The sequence below is a fragment of the Staurois parvus genome, unplaced genomic scaffold (genome assembly GCF_062004578.1).
Source record: "Staurois parvus isolate SC_StPar_1 unplaced genomic scaffold, SC_StPar_1.0 ptg000131l, whole genome shotgun sequence".
In the NCBI taxonomy this organism is placed as follows: domain Eukaryota; kingdom Metazoa; phylum Chordata; class Amphibia; order Anura; family Ranidae; genus Staurois; species Staurois parvus.
This window is the reverse complement of record NW_028317927.1, coordinates 7,281,838-7,295,348: the sequence shown is the minus strand read 5'-3', so window position 1 is coordinate 7,295,348 and position 13,511 is coordinate 7,281,838. Positions and strand designations below refer to the sequence as shown.

Sequence of the window (13,511 nt, the reverse complement as noted above, 5' to 3'; positions counted from 1 at the left end):
TTTTGCTATTAAAATTAAAAAGTCCAAAAAATTTTTAAAAAAGTGTTTTTCTTATACAATTTTGCAAATCAATATGATTTCATCATAAATCTGGGCCAAAATTTATTCCGTTATATTTTTAGTAAAAAAAAAAAAAAATAACCCAAATTAGTTTATAACCAAAATTTATAATTTATAAACATTTTTTTTACTTTTTTTTTATTTTTTTTATATTTATTTATTTTTTAGATACCATTACCCTAGCAGTACAGTGTCACCATGGTGACACTGTACTACTTGTGGGGGGTGTGAAGATTTTTCTTTTTTGCTTTACACGGATTGCTTTTACACCCATAAAGGATGTAAAAGCAATCATTTCTCCTTCTCTCTGGCTGCATTCTTGCAGCCATTGAGAACTACTGAGTGAGCTGTGATTAGTCACAGCTTGTCACATAATACAAGGCTGTTGTGAGTAGCCTTGTACCATGTGACCTCTGTGATCATTCACAGATTTCACACGTAGTAGGCAATGATGTCACAAGTGACATCTTGCTTACTACTCTGCATGGGATCACTGATTGGCTAATCAGTTATCACATGATCAGGACCTCGCACGGAGGTCCCGTCCGAAGATTGGTGTTTCACTGTGTCCGGAGGACACAGCGGGCACTGGATCGCGGTGCTGCGTGCTCCCAGGGAGCACGCACAAGCAGGGTGCGGGGAGGCCATTTATAAACGGCCACCCGACCCTGCACTGCCACCGTCCGGCCATTTATATACAACGGCCGGACGGGAGGTGGTTAATGGGTGTTTTCACCTAACTCTCAAAGTAAATTTTTGGTGCAATAACAGAGAACAGAAGAAGCGCCTCTAAGTGCAGTATAGGCAACTTTAATGGATAACAAAATGTAGAACAACTCACAACTCTCTACAATGTGAGTTCTAAATTTTTTTTATCCATTAAAGTTACCTATACTGCACTTAGAGGCGCTTCTTCTCTTCTATTCTACACAGAGTTCTGTTACTACTATATGAGGCTTGCCCTATTGCTATATGGACTTTTGTAGCCCTACATTGGATTTTTTTGGACTCTTTCCCTATTTTTAAAAGCTGGTTGTAGCACTTTGCGCGGATTGTTCTCTAACTGAGTTTCTTGCTTGTTTGGTGCAATAACATACTGCACAATTAACATGTCCAAGAGAACATTCTATCTGCTCACTGGGAGATTGGGAGGGGGAAGAGTGGACATGGTTTTTGACAAATAGACTCCCCTTAAAGTAATATGTACCTCACAGCAGTTTTTAAGACCTCATTTAAACTTGGAGAGTGGCAAAAATGCTCAGTTGAGCCGTGTTTATGCTGACCGCCAACAGCCCACCCCCCCATTAAGCTGCAATAGGCAACCGAGGAGAAGTTGACCCAACATGTAGCGATCGATGGGTGGCAAGCTCACTGAGCACAACACCTTGAAGACAACGGGGAAGCACTGCAAAGACCCTGCAACTGAATGGCCTGATTGCAGGCAAGAATTGAATTAAAACAGATGGTCAGGAGGCACCGCATTGCTTCTTCACCACCTGTCAGCAGCAGCTGGAGTGCAGTCTGAAGGGGATCGGGCTTCAGAGGCAAGGGAGATTTAGATGCATGTCTAAATCTACCCAGAATGCTTTTGTTTGGGCCTAGGATTAGCGACTTGTATTAGAGGTTCTCCAATGAGTCCAGCTCAGCAGTAACTGAAAACCTCTCTATGTACACATACACCTTCAGACCTTCCACAGTGGCTGAATACTATTCACATTTTGAGCCTCAAGAAGCAGTTGTGCTTTCAGCAACCCCTGCAATTCCTTCACTGGTCTGTATTCTTTCTTCATTTAGATTGTAAACTCTATGAGAAGGGACCTCCTATTCCTTTTGTACTGAACTGTATTGTAATCATACAGTCTCCTTTTATATTGTAAAGCACCATGCATACTGTTGTCACTATATCAATTCTGTATAACAATAGTTCTTGAGTCTTCATGGTAAAATTATATTTTTTTTTGTGGCGAAGGCTACTAGATCTATACATTTCTTAAACATGGAAATGTACAGCAAGGTATTATAATTCTAGTCATAACAAAGAAATTTGGAGCACAGTATTGCTAAATAACATTTTTTGCCAGTATTGACATATGACTGGCTGTTAGCAATTCCTCTATTTTTCATTCATAAACATTGTGAAGGAGGAAAGGGTTTTTATGCAGGTAAAACCCCTCAATTGCACTACATAGTTTACATCTACTTTCAGTGGCAAGTACCTTCCTTGCAGTTTTCAGACATTTGCTGTTTAACACATTATTTTCACAACTGATTTAAATTAGCAGTTGTAGCATTCTTACCTGTTTCATTAAGACTTTCCCGCAAGGCTTGTTGCAGCTGTTCATCTTCACTGAACCCTCCTGTGTACGTATCATAGGGCCTCCCTGAGCGGTTTTCTTGGTACTCATACTGTGGATATCTAGCATACCCTATTTGAGCAATGTACACAGTTTAGTTTTAATAGTCAATTACTTTTCTTGTAAATACAAATTCATTAGAGTAACTAGGCTCAAACCAGGATCCAGGCAACAGGAAACCAAAGAACCTTTATGAGCAATCCACAGCTAGCATGTAAAGATGCAGAATATAACTTATGTCAATGTCCCTGTTCCCCAAAACTAGCTGGCCTTCAAACGTCTCAGTACTCTGGCGTGCTGTGTGTTTAAAATGTCTATGGTCAGGTATAACCGTGAAAAATAACAGACAGGAACTTTACAGTGTTAACAGCTGATTTCGACGTACATTAAGCAGCATTGCGATTCACATTACTTGAGATCGAGGAGCATTTACAAACATATGGAGGAAATTCAAGTCAACCAAAACATGGAACATCAAGTTACAATTTAAAGTGTCAAGAAAAAATTTGCTTTAGGTAACAATACCTCAAAACTGGTATTGTACCCAATTTACACTACATTTTCCTTTATATCTTTAAAGTAACACTAAACAATAGACTTATTCCTTAAAAAGATAATCCACACACAGTCACTGTAATCTACTTTTCATTACATTTTTTCTTCCTTTTTTTTCTGCTTCCACTCATTTTCAGTGTTTGAAGCGAGTGCACAGGATGGTGGCTACATTCCTACATAGAGTAGGACCATAGAATGAGAGAATGAACGTAGCCACTCTCTAGCAGGAAGTCTGATTACAGCAGCTGAATAAAAGAAAACAAATAAAAAAAAAAAAATTAAAAAAAAAAGGTAATTGGAGGTTTGGAAAAGGCTGAATGCAGTGGAAGGCATTTTGAGTTTTTTTTCTACTTTTAGAGTCACTTTGTAGTATCCCATATCTGGACTCTGGACATCATAGAGGTAGTCTATTGTTGCCTGAAATCTGGGTGGAGCCAAGAAACCCTGCTAGATTTGCATGACCTCAATTGCTGTTAGTTTCCACTGAGAAAGTGTTGGTACATATGATTATTTTCTTACTACAAGTTTCTAACTACACGAGGAAGAAAATACAACAGAAAAAACAGACTTTCCACTAGGGTGAAACAGATATAAGAGGATTTTTTTTGTTGTCCACGGTCTGTGCACTGACATATAAAATTATCAACTTTGTATTGCCTTACAACTTGCTAAAATTGATGACTGACATTCTGGGGGGTAACCCACCTTTATTAGGGCCCTGCTGCTGTCTCAGCCAATGGGGAGAGGGAGTCCCAGGATAGTGAGACTCCGGTGCACATCGCTGGATCAAGAGGGGGCTTAGGTGAGTATTGGGGGGCTGGTGGGGATACTGCACACAGAAGGTTTTCATTTTAATGCATAGAATGCATGAAGGTAAAAAACCTTCAGCCTTTACAACCACTTTAATGTTAACAAAAATTATAGTGTAGGCATGATAACGTGCCAGTAATCATGTATATTGCCCTCTAACTAAATTCAGTATATAAATACAAATGGTTGAAGAATCAGCACCCTCCACCATTTTTGTGGCAGTGCTCTGGCCACTGTCTGGCAGGAATGTAGACCACAAGATGGGGTAAACAAATTCTTTGGCAGGTAAAATGACTGCCATACATGTATTCAGGTATTAAGGTGTTTGGCTTTGGCTTGAAGGGTATTTTATTATGAGTGTGTATATAGTATACAGAAACAGCCTACCAGAATTGTTGAATCTTTGATGTCTTGGTTGCCTGCCTTCTATGAAAAGGGATCCTAAAACAAGGTAAATATAGATGCATTAACCCTTTTTACACTCATGCAAAAATGCACATTTTGGACATGAAACTTACTTAAAAGCCTCAAAACAATATTTTCTAAATGCAGAGGACCTATAGAATAAAAATGATCACAGTTGCAGTTTTTATTGCGTCGTATGATAATAGAAATTGTATAATTATTTTTCAAATCAAAAACCTCTCAGAGAAAAATTAACTTTAAATATTGTTTAGTGCACATAAACGATATACTGTAATCTCTAATCATTCTGTAAAAAAATTAAAAATTAGACTGTTTAAAGTAAATGGATACCAGATATATAAAGCCTCAAAATTGTGAGCTACTCATATTGTTTGTACTTTGAACATGTGCAAAGTTAGGTAATGGTGTATGGCTGAAAAATTACAAAGAATTTAAAAACATTGTTTGCTACCACAAATTAGGAAATACTATGATACCCATAATTGTCAATAGGAGTTTTTTTTTATTCTTTTATTTATTTTTTTAAGTTCATCCGTTTGGGGTTAATCAGAAATTGTAGCCCTGGAATTATTCCAGTTGTAGTGTACATGAGGATACTCAACATGTACCGTACTTTTCGCTCCATAAGACGCACTTTTTTCCCCCAAAAAAAGGGGGGAAAATGTCAGTGCGTCTTATGGAGCGAATATAAAGCGGCCGGTCCGGTATTTCTGCCGCCACCATGTCAGAATACCGGGCCGGCCGCTCAGCTGTTCTCTCCTGCAGGGCCTTACCTGTTCCTCGCTCATGCACTGCACAGTCTTCCCGCGCTGGCTTCTGTGACAGCCGGGTGCCCACTGCGCATGTGCTGCGCTTTGTGAATGATCCGGTGTCTTCTGGGACACATGACAGGTCCCAGAAGGCGCCGGGCCATTCACAAAGCACAGCGCTTCTCGCGCATGCGCAGTGGGCACCCGGCTGTCACAGAAGCCGGCCCGGGAAGAAGGAAGGAAGGACAACTCCGCGGAAGTGGGAGTGGGCACCTGTCAAATACAGGTACCCGCTCCCCCTCCCTCCCCAAAGGTCAGCAGTCTCTGGTCATTCCCTGCACTGTCTGCAGTCTCTGGTCATCCTCTGCACTGTATGCAGTCTCTGGTCATCCCCTGCACTGTGTCCGCAGTCTCTGGTCATCCCCTGCACTGTGTCCGCAGTCTCTGGTCATCCCCTGCACTGTGTCCGCAGTCTCTGGTCATCTCCTGCACTGTGTCCGCAGTCTCTGGTCATCCCCTGCACTGTGTCCGCAGTCTCTGGTCATCTCCTGCACTGTGTCCGCAGTCTCTGGTCATCTTCTGTACTGTGTCCGCAGTCTTTGGTCATCCCCTGTACTGTGTCTGCAGTCCATTGGTTCAGAATATTTTTTTTTCTTGTTTTTCCCCTCTAAAACCTAGGTGTGTCTTATGGTCAGGTGCGTCTTATGGAGCGAAAAATACGGTACTTTGCAGTTATCCTTTATCTACATGTGCATGCCCTTTGCAATTGTACGCATGTGCATGGGTACAGGGGACTTTAAAACTTTTTTTTGTAATTTTTTTATTTATTTATATTATTATATTTTAAAACACATTTTAAACTTATTTTTACTATCGTTTTCACAAGGGAGCTGACAAGCTTCCACTGTGATCGCACTATGAAGATAACTGGTTCTTTTTATTGAGACCATAATACCATCCCTGCATCAAGGCCAAGCACATCAAGGACAGAAAGTCTGCAATTTGCCATTTACCTGGCCCTGCTGGGGAACAGCAATTCAGTGGAGGAAGGCTGATTATGCCTGTTTCTTATGTTACATGCTAACGTGCTTTGCGTTAAGGCAGTCTATACGTTTTAAATAGGCTGGCAATGCACCAAAGTAGACAGAAAAAAAATGTTTCTCCACTTTGTTTTCCTGAAGAGTGAAGGTGGACAGAATATCATTCAAAATGCATGGCAATGAAAGGTATCATGCTTTGCTGGGTTTTTTTGCCTTCCTCTAAATCAACAGTTGATTCAGAGGAAGGCAAAAAACCCCAGCAAAGCATGATCCATTTTGCTCCTACAGTAAAAAAAAAAATCCTTCCTGATCCCCCCCCAAAAAAGTTATAATCACATATGTGGGTATGGGATTATAACTTTTTTTTTTTTTTAATGGTTGAACTGGATGGACTTTTGTCTTTATTTCAGACTATTTTCAGACTAACAGACTAACTATGTAACTATGTACTGTGAGCTGTGCATGAGCAGCTCAGTGTACATTGTAAAGAAGATTGTGAATAAAAATGTAAAAACCCTTTAGTGCTGAAAAGACATATGGGTTAATTTACTGAAGGCAAATAGGCTGTTCACTTTGAAAGTTGCACTTTGCAAGGAGATTCTCCTTAGAGCTCAGCGATTGTGGTGCAATTCACTTTACAAAGAATACCCATTCATGTGCAGAGAAAATAAAGAGCATTTTTGCTTGCACATGACTGGACGATGGAAGTCAGCAGAGATTCGGTGCATTCACTAAGCTTCTAGTTCCCATGCAAAGTGCAACTTCCAAGGCAGAGTATGCAATCAAAATCCTTGTCGGTTTGTTCATTTTAAATTCATATTTAAAGTTCCAGTTTAAACCTAAATGCGACTAGTTCTCCTAGAGCCTCATGCATGCTGGGCATTTTGCTTGCATATATTAGACCCCTGAGTTTAGGTGAAGGTGGAAGGCAGAGGCGTATCATCAGTTCTGCATCCATCAGCCTGTAAAACTCTAATAAATCTGAAAGTTGTAGCCACAGATATGGGCTGGACAGTGCACAGAGTGCTATTAAAGATTAGGTAATAGTATGTGTCTAGGGAAGACTGCTCAGAAAGCAAACAAAAGCAATCTGTGTTTCAAGCATTCATCCCTTGGTTCATACTGCCCTAAACATTAGTAGTGCATCGCACAGCCCTGTTCAGACGCAGCAGCTTACAGCCTCTTTGTATCAGTTTACAGGCTGCCATTCAACTGAACCTAAATGTTGCAGTCTCCTGCATTGGGGCTAAATGCCTAGTGTGCCTGAAGCCTAAAGAATCAGTACAAACTCATGGTTGCAAGTGAAAAGAGTGACACAAGGAATACTGTATATATTAAAGATGAAGTTTAGCTTTGCATTATGTGGAAAGGGGAATCAAGGACAGCCGAATGCTTTCATCTTCATCAGCTCCATATTACTGCACTACGCCGTACAGTGATCACAGTTGTCTTGAATTCTCTTTACATGTACCGCTTGTTTAATATTGCAGACAGAGAATGATAAAGCATTGTAAGCCATATGTCTCTCATCACCTTCTGAATGAAGGAAATTTTCAGTGCTACTCACTTTGCCTGCAGACACAGTGATTTATCTCCTCTTAAAATCATTATGCTCTCTAAGCCCTGTTCAGTTTTATTGTCCTTTTTATTATTACGGTATCATGCCAATCACTGCCTATGCCATAAAATACGCTATATATTCACTATTTGAGAAGTAAAACATTAATATTACTTAGAGAGGGCTTGTAATGTATGGCAAATACATCATTAAACTCTTCTAAGTATGTTGTTAAACTCACAGGTATGGCTTTTAATAGAACAGGTTATTGCTTTTCAATTGTGGATCTTGCAGGAAGAGCAGAGCATCTCTGTATTGTTAGCATATGGGAATTTTACCTGCACTTTTCAGAATCCAACCCAGGGGTCCATGCGTGTATAACAGGCCAACCAATATACCAGAGAGGTGGCCGACAAAGGACGTGCTAGAAAACAAAGAAAATATGGATTACTGTGTGGAGACAAGCTACTAACTTTGGTTAGATATAAACAATATTCAATGCATTGGGAATAGCCTTGGATACCAAAGACCTCTCTACCTGACTTCTACCCGTCTTGCCCAGGGCAACAAGTCAGGTTCTCCTTCTCGTTTTCTAATGTGTAGAGGAAAATTAAATGGCAGAATCACGTATCTGAACATGGTGCAATACTAGTAGTCCTACAAACACATTTTAAATAATGTCTGAGATGATATGCTGGGATACTGGACATTTTTTTTCAGGAGTAGGGGACAACTTCAATACCAGACAGACACTTTTACCCCTTTCCTGCCCAGGCCAATTTTCAGATTTCAGCGCTGTTACACTTTGAATGCCAATTACTCAGCCATGCAACACTGTACCTAAATAAATTGTTATTTTTTTAGCCAGATAGAGCTTTTTTGGTGGTATTTATTAGTCAGTTTGTTTTTATTTTTTTGCTATATAAACAAAAAATACAGAAAAATGTTGGAAAAAAAATGTGTTTTTCTTCAGTTTCTGTTCTAAAATTTTGCAAACAAATAATCTTTCTTAATAAATTCAGGCCAAAATGTATTCTGCTACACTTCTTTTGTAACAATAACCCAAATCAGTGTATATTAGTCTGTGTGAAAGCTATACAGTCTATAAACTATGGTATATTTATTTAAAAACCGATTTGCTCATTCCCTGATGCCCTAAAATGCCAGGACAGTACAACCCCCCCCACCAAATTACCCCTTTTTGGAAATTAGACACCCCAAGGTGCCGTAAGAGGCACAGTGAGTATTTTGAAGTTGCAACATATTTTGGAAAATTAAGAAATTAAATAAAATTAGTTTTTTTCACTTTTCTTTAACACACAGTCACTAAAACAGCACAGCGTTGTCATATGTCTGGTGTAGCGGTGATTAGGGACACTGACTGGTGACAGAAAGTAAAAAAAGGTAAAAAAATGAAAAATTACATTTTTTCTTTTTTACAATTTGTTTTACATACTGTGACCAGAGCAGTACAATATCACCATAGTGACACTGACTGCTCTGGGTGATCAGGATTTTGTTTTACGTTGATTGCTTATTACAGTAATGATCTGATCACGGTTTTAAGCAATCATTTTTAATTTTTATGAATGACATCCATTTATGTGACATTGTGTACTATTGTGATAGCTGTGACTGGACACAACTATCACATGGTACAGGTCTACTGTGACTGGCCTCTGTACCATGTAATCATTGTGACCAATTACAGAGTAAACAATAGTACACAATGAATGGCTATCAACCAACCTATCTGTATTTTTCCACTTGATCAGCGCAGCAGGCTATAGCCAGCAGCGTTGATCAGTGTATTCTGATGGGGAAGAGATCTACCAGCTGTCAGCATTCAATGACTCAGCAGAGAGGATTACCCCATCCATCTCGAATGTGCGGATGGGGGCATTGGGACTTCTTTCATTCAGCCCACTGGTTTAACGAAAAAAAAAAAAAAAAAAGATTAATCTATGTGTTGCTTAAAATAATCCGTAATCTTATTGATCACCATACTACTCCAACCTCAGAAAGTATAGCTAAATCTTATTTATCTCGCTGTATAACATTAAGAAAATTAATAATACAAAACAAGTCTCAAAAAATGTATACTGCTAAATAATAATATAAAAAATGTGAAAATATTTACCTTTTGTTATATATCACACAAATAATAGACAAAATTGAATAAATATATAAGTGCCAATAGAATTCCTAAATCTTCCTCTTGAAAAGGGGTGTAGATCACCAGGTATTCCGAGTAATCTCTCTAGACATGCAGATTACCCCTACCATATAGACCACAACTCACCACCCACTACAGTTAAATCATATAGCACCCGTGTAAGGACTTTTTTTATACAGTGGTCAGCATAAATGAGTACAGCCATTTTGAAAAGTAAGATTTTAATCAATATCTCAACGAACACAAGAACGATTTCCAAAACTGACAAAAGTGAGTTTTAGAGAACATTTGTTTAGCTCATTACATTAAAGTAAGGTTAATAATATAACTTAGATTACAAAATATTCAGCTGAATGAAATGCAGCTCCCCGACACCAGCAGCACTCATGCAGCCCCACAGAAGGACACTGCCACCACCATGTTTCACTGTAGGCACCATGCATTTTTTTTGTACTCACCTTTGCAACGCCATACAGTTTTGAAGCCATCAGTTCTAAAAACATTTATCTTGGTCTCATCACTCCAGAGTACAGAGTTCTAGTAGTTTTGTTCTTTTACAACATGGGCCCTGGCAAATTCTAGGCTAGCTTTTTTGTGCATGGGTTTTAGGAGAGGCTTCCTTCGTGGACGACACCCATGCATGCCATTCCACTGCAGTGTACACCGTATTGTGTCATGGGAAACAATCACCCCAGTTTGGCTTTCTTCTTCTTTAGCTAACTGCTGTGAACTTGCATGGTGATTTTCTTCAACCCTTCTCATCCAAAGACGCTCCTGCTGAGGTGGTAACTTCCGTGGACGGCCTGGACAGCTCTCTGAGATGGTTGTAGTTCCATCTTTGTTAAATTTTTTAACCACTTTTGCTCCAGTATTCTGACTGATAAGTAGAGCTTTGCTGATCTTCTTGTAGCCCTCACCTTTCTTGTGTAAAGAAATCATTTTCTTTCCCAGGTCTTGTGATATTTCTCTTCCACGTGATGCCATTGCTGACAGCATGAAATGGGAAGCGGTTTTCCTTGTTAAGCAACGCCCTTTTATAATCAACTGTCTGCTGGACACATGTTTAATGAATAACTCACCTGCAGTTGAATTCTTGTTAATTAGGATTTTGTTGTCTAAAATTTAGCATTGCTCCTAAGACTTTCATTGGGGTGTATTAATTTATGAAACATGGTCTTGAATCAGTGTGTTAGGGAAAATACTTTTTTGTGTGTGCAAATTAACAAATCTTGTTTGCAATCAATGGCCCGCATTTGTTGGAGTATCTTATAGTACAGTGTCCCATAGAAAATGTTGATTCTGAAAGGAAAGTAAAAGTTTTCTGTCAAATCGGTTGGGGTGTACTCATTTATGCTGAGCACTGTACAAGCTTTGCCCCCTGAAGAGTTATCTATGGTGGACTGCTTTTTAGTTTGACAGGCTGTGAGGAGGTGTTATGTTGCCTCCTCTTCACCTGTTGTAACCCATAAAAACCCATAAGATTTGAATGGCTTGTGTTCAGTGGGTGGTACTGTATGCCAAATAGGATGGTGGATAATTTTTATTGCACTGTGATTCAAAGCATCATGGTCGCAGCATGTGTACATGCCCATCCAATGCCTTGCAGTATAAAGGGAGTGCTTGGTGGGCAGTGTAAATGCCACTCAATCTTATTTTTTACCCTCAACTGCAAGTGTTAACATAGCCTTATAGTCTCCAGTAATTTCACAATCCTCCATAAATTGGACGTCTCCTCCAGTATGGTACACAACAATGGATTAGTAATAAATATCTTATACATGGGTCTCCAATCAAATCATCCATAAAGCCTGCAGGGACTCCCAACAGTACAGTGCAGTGCTGAAAGGGCAGTCACAACTTTTACTACAGTACAAACAATGTGGTCTGCATGCAATTTTTGTTAATTCTTTAGATCAGCTTTTTTTTTTTGTTTTAAAATAACAAACACGTCTATACTCTCTGCAGTGATTTTGTGCAAAGCAGCCCAGATCCTCTTCTCTGATCCCTTGCTGGCACTACGGCCTCCCCCCCTACCGAGTGCCCCCAACAGCAAGCTGCTTGCTCTGGGGACACTTGTGGAAGCTTGCTCCCAAGCCGCCTCTGTGTGTCCATAAGATGTAAAGAGCGCGGCATGGCCCTGATGCCTGCTCACTCGTAACTGGCACGGATTGACAGCAGTGGTGGGACTCAATGGATCCCTCTGCTGTTATCTGAGCCAATGAGGAGAGACAGAGCCAAGAGAGACTTGGCTCTTGTGCACATCGCTAGATCAAGATCAGGTTCAGGCACGTATTTAGGGGGCACTGCGGGGGAAGCTGCATGCAGAAGTTTTTTTTACCTTACTGCATAGAATGCAATAAGCTGAAAAAAACCTTCTGCCTTTTAAGGCCCGACACAGATTTAGCACTCCAAACAGATTTTCACTTCAAATAGACAATTAAAAAGCAGTTAGGAGAAGGTTTAATTCTGCTACAATAGCTACTTTAGAGCGGCATTTATGAATGAAGCTGTATTCTTATAGCAAATCCGTTTCATGATGTGTCTCACTGCTACAGTTTAACATTTCCTTGTTGTGTGACAGAACGTATGAATATGAGTTAGGGACCTTAAATTGTAAGTTCCTTCAGGGTTAGGGACTGATGTGAATGTACAATATATACAGTTGTGTTCAAAATAATAGTAGTGTGTTGAAAAAAGTGAATAAAGCTCAAAATCCTTCTAATAGCTTTTATTTCCATACACACAAATGCATTGGGAACACTACACATTCTATTCCAAATGAAAACATGAAGAAAAATATATCAAAATTAAAAAAATTGAAGAAAAGTGAATATTAGACTGTTCAAAAAAATAGCAGTGTTTGTATTCTTCTTTACAAACTCAAACATTCACTATATAAACTGAAAAATGTTTGAAGATTTTGCTTTCCTTTGAATCACTTAATATTTAGTTGTATGACCACTGTTTCTGAGAACTGCTGTACATCTGTGTTGCATGAAGTCAACCAACGTTTGGCACCTGTGAACAGGTATTCCAGCCCAGGATGATTGGACTACATTCCACAGTTCTTCTCTATTTCTTGGTTTTGCCTCAGAAACTGCATTTTTGATGTCACCCCACAAGTTTTCTATTGGATTAAGATCCGGGGATTGGGCTGGCCACTCCATAACGTCAATCTTGTTGGTCTGGAACCAAGATGTTGCACGTTTACTGGTGTGTTTGGGGCCATTGTCTTGTTGGAACACCCATTTCAAGGGCATTTCCTCTTCAGCATAAGGCAGCATGACCTCTTCAAGTATTCTGATGTATTCAAACTGATCCATTATCCCTGGTATGCGATAAATAGGTCCAACACCGTAGTATGAGAACCATCCCCATATCATGATGCTTGCGCAACCATGCTTCACTGTCTTCACTGTGTACTGTGGCTTGAATTCAGAGTTTGGGGGTCGTCTGACAAACTGTCTCTGGCCACTAGACCCAAAAAGAACAATCTTACTTTCATCAGTCCACAAAATGTTGCACCATTTCTCTTTAGGCCAGTCAATGTGCTCTTTGGCAAAGTGTAACCTCTTCAGCACGTCTTTTTTTCAACAGTGGGACTTTGCGGGGGCTTCTTGCAGATAGCTTGGCTTCACATAGGCGTCTTCTAATTGTAACAGTACTCACAAGTAACTTTAGACCTTCTTTGATCTTCCTGGAGCTGATTGTTGGCTGAGTCCTTGCCATTTTGGCTATTCTTCTATCCATTTGATTGGTAGTTTTTCACTTTCTTCCACGTCT

The 13,511-nt window shown here is 39.7% G+C and overlaps 1 protein-coding gene across 3 annotated transcripts in view; it reads right to left on the bottom strand.

The window, feature by feature from the left end:
• RHBDD1 (rhomboid domain containing 1) overlaps positions 1-13,511 on the bottom strand; it is a 119,375-nt gene that overhangs the window by 25,811 nt on the left and 80,053 nt on the right. For all 3 annotated transcript variants that reach the window (XM_089672582.1, XM_089672583.1, XM_089672584.1), the window contains 3 exons: positions 7,891-7,976; positions 4,167-4,220; positions 2,358-2,486 (listed from right to left, as the gene is read on the bottom strand). In XM_089672582.1, coding sequence (XP_089528708.1) covers positions 2,358-2,486; positions 4,167-4,220; positions 7,891-7,976 — 269 coding nt within the window. The remainder of the gene's footprint in view (positions 1-2,357; positions 2,487-4,166; positions 4,221-7,890; positions 7,977-13,511) is intronic.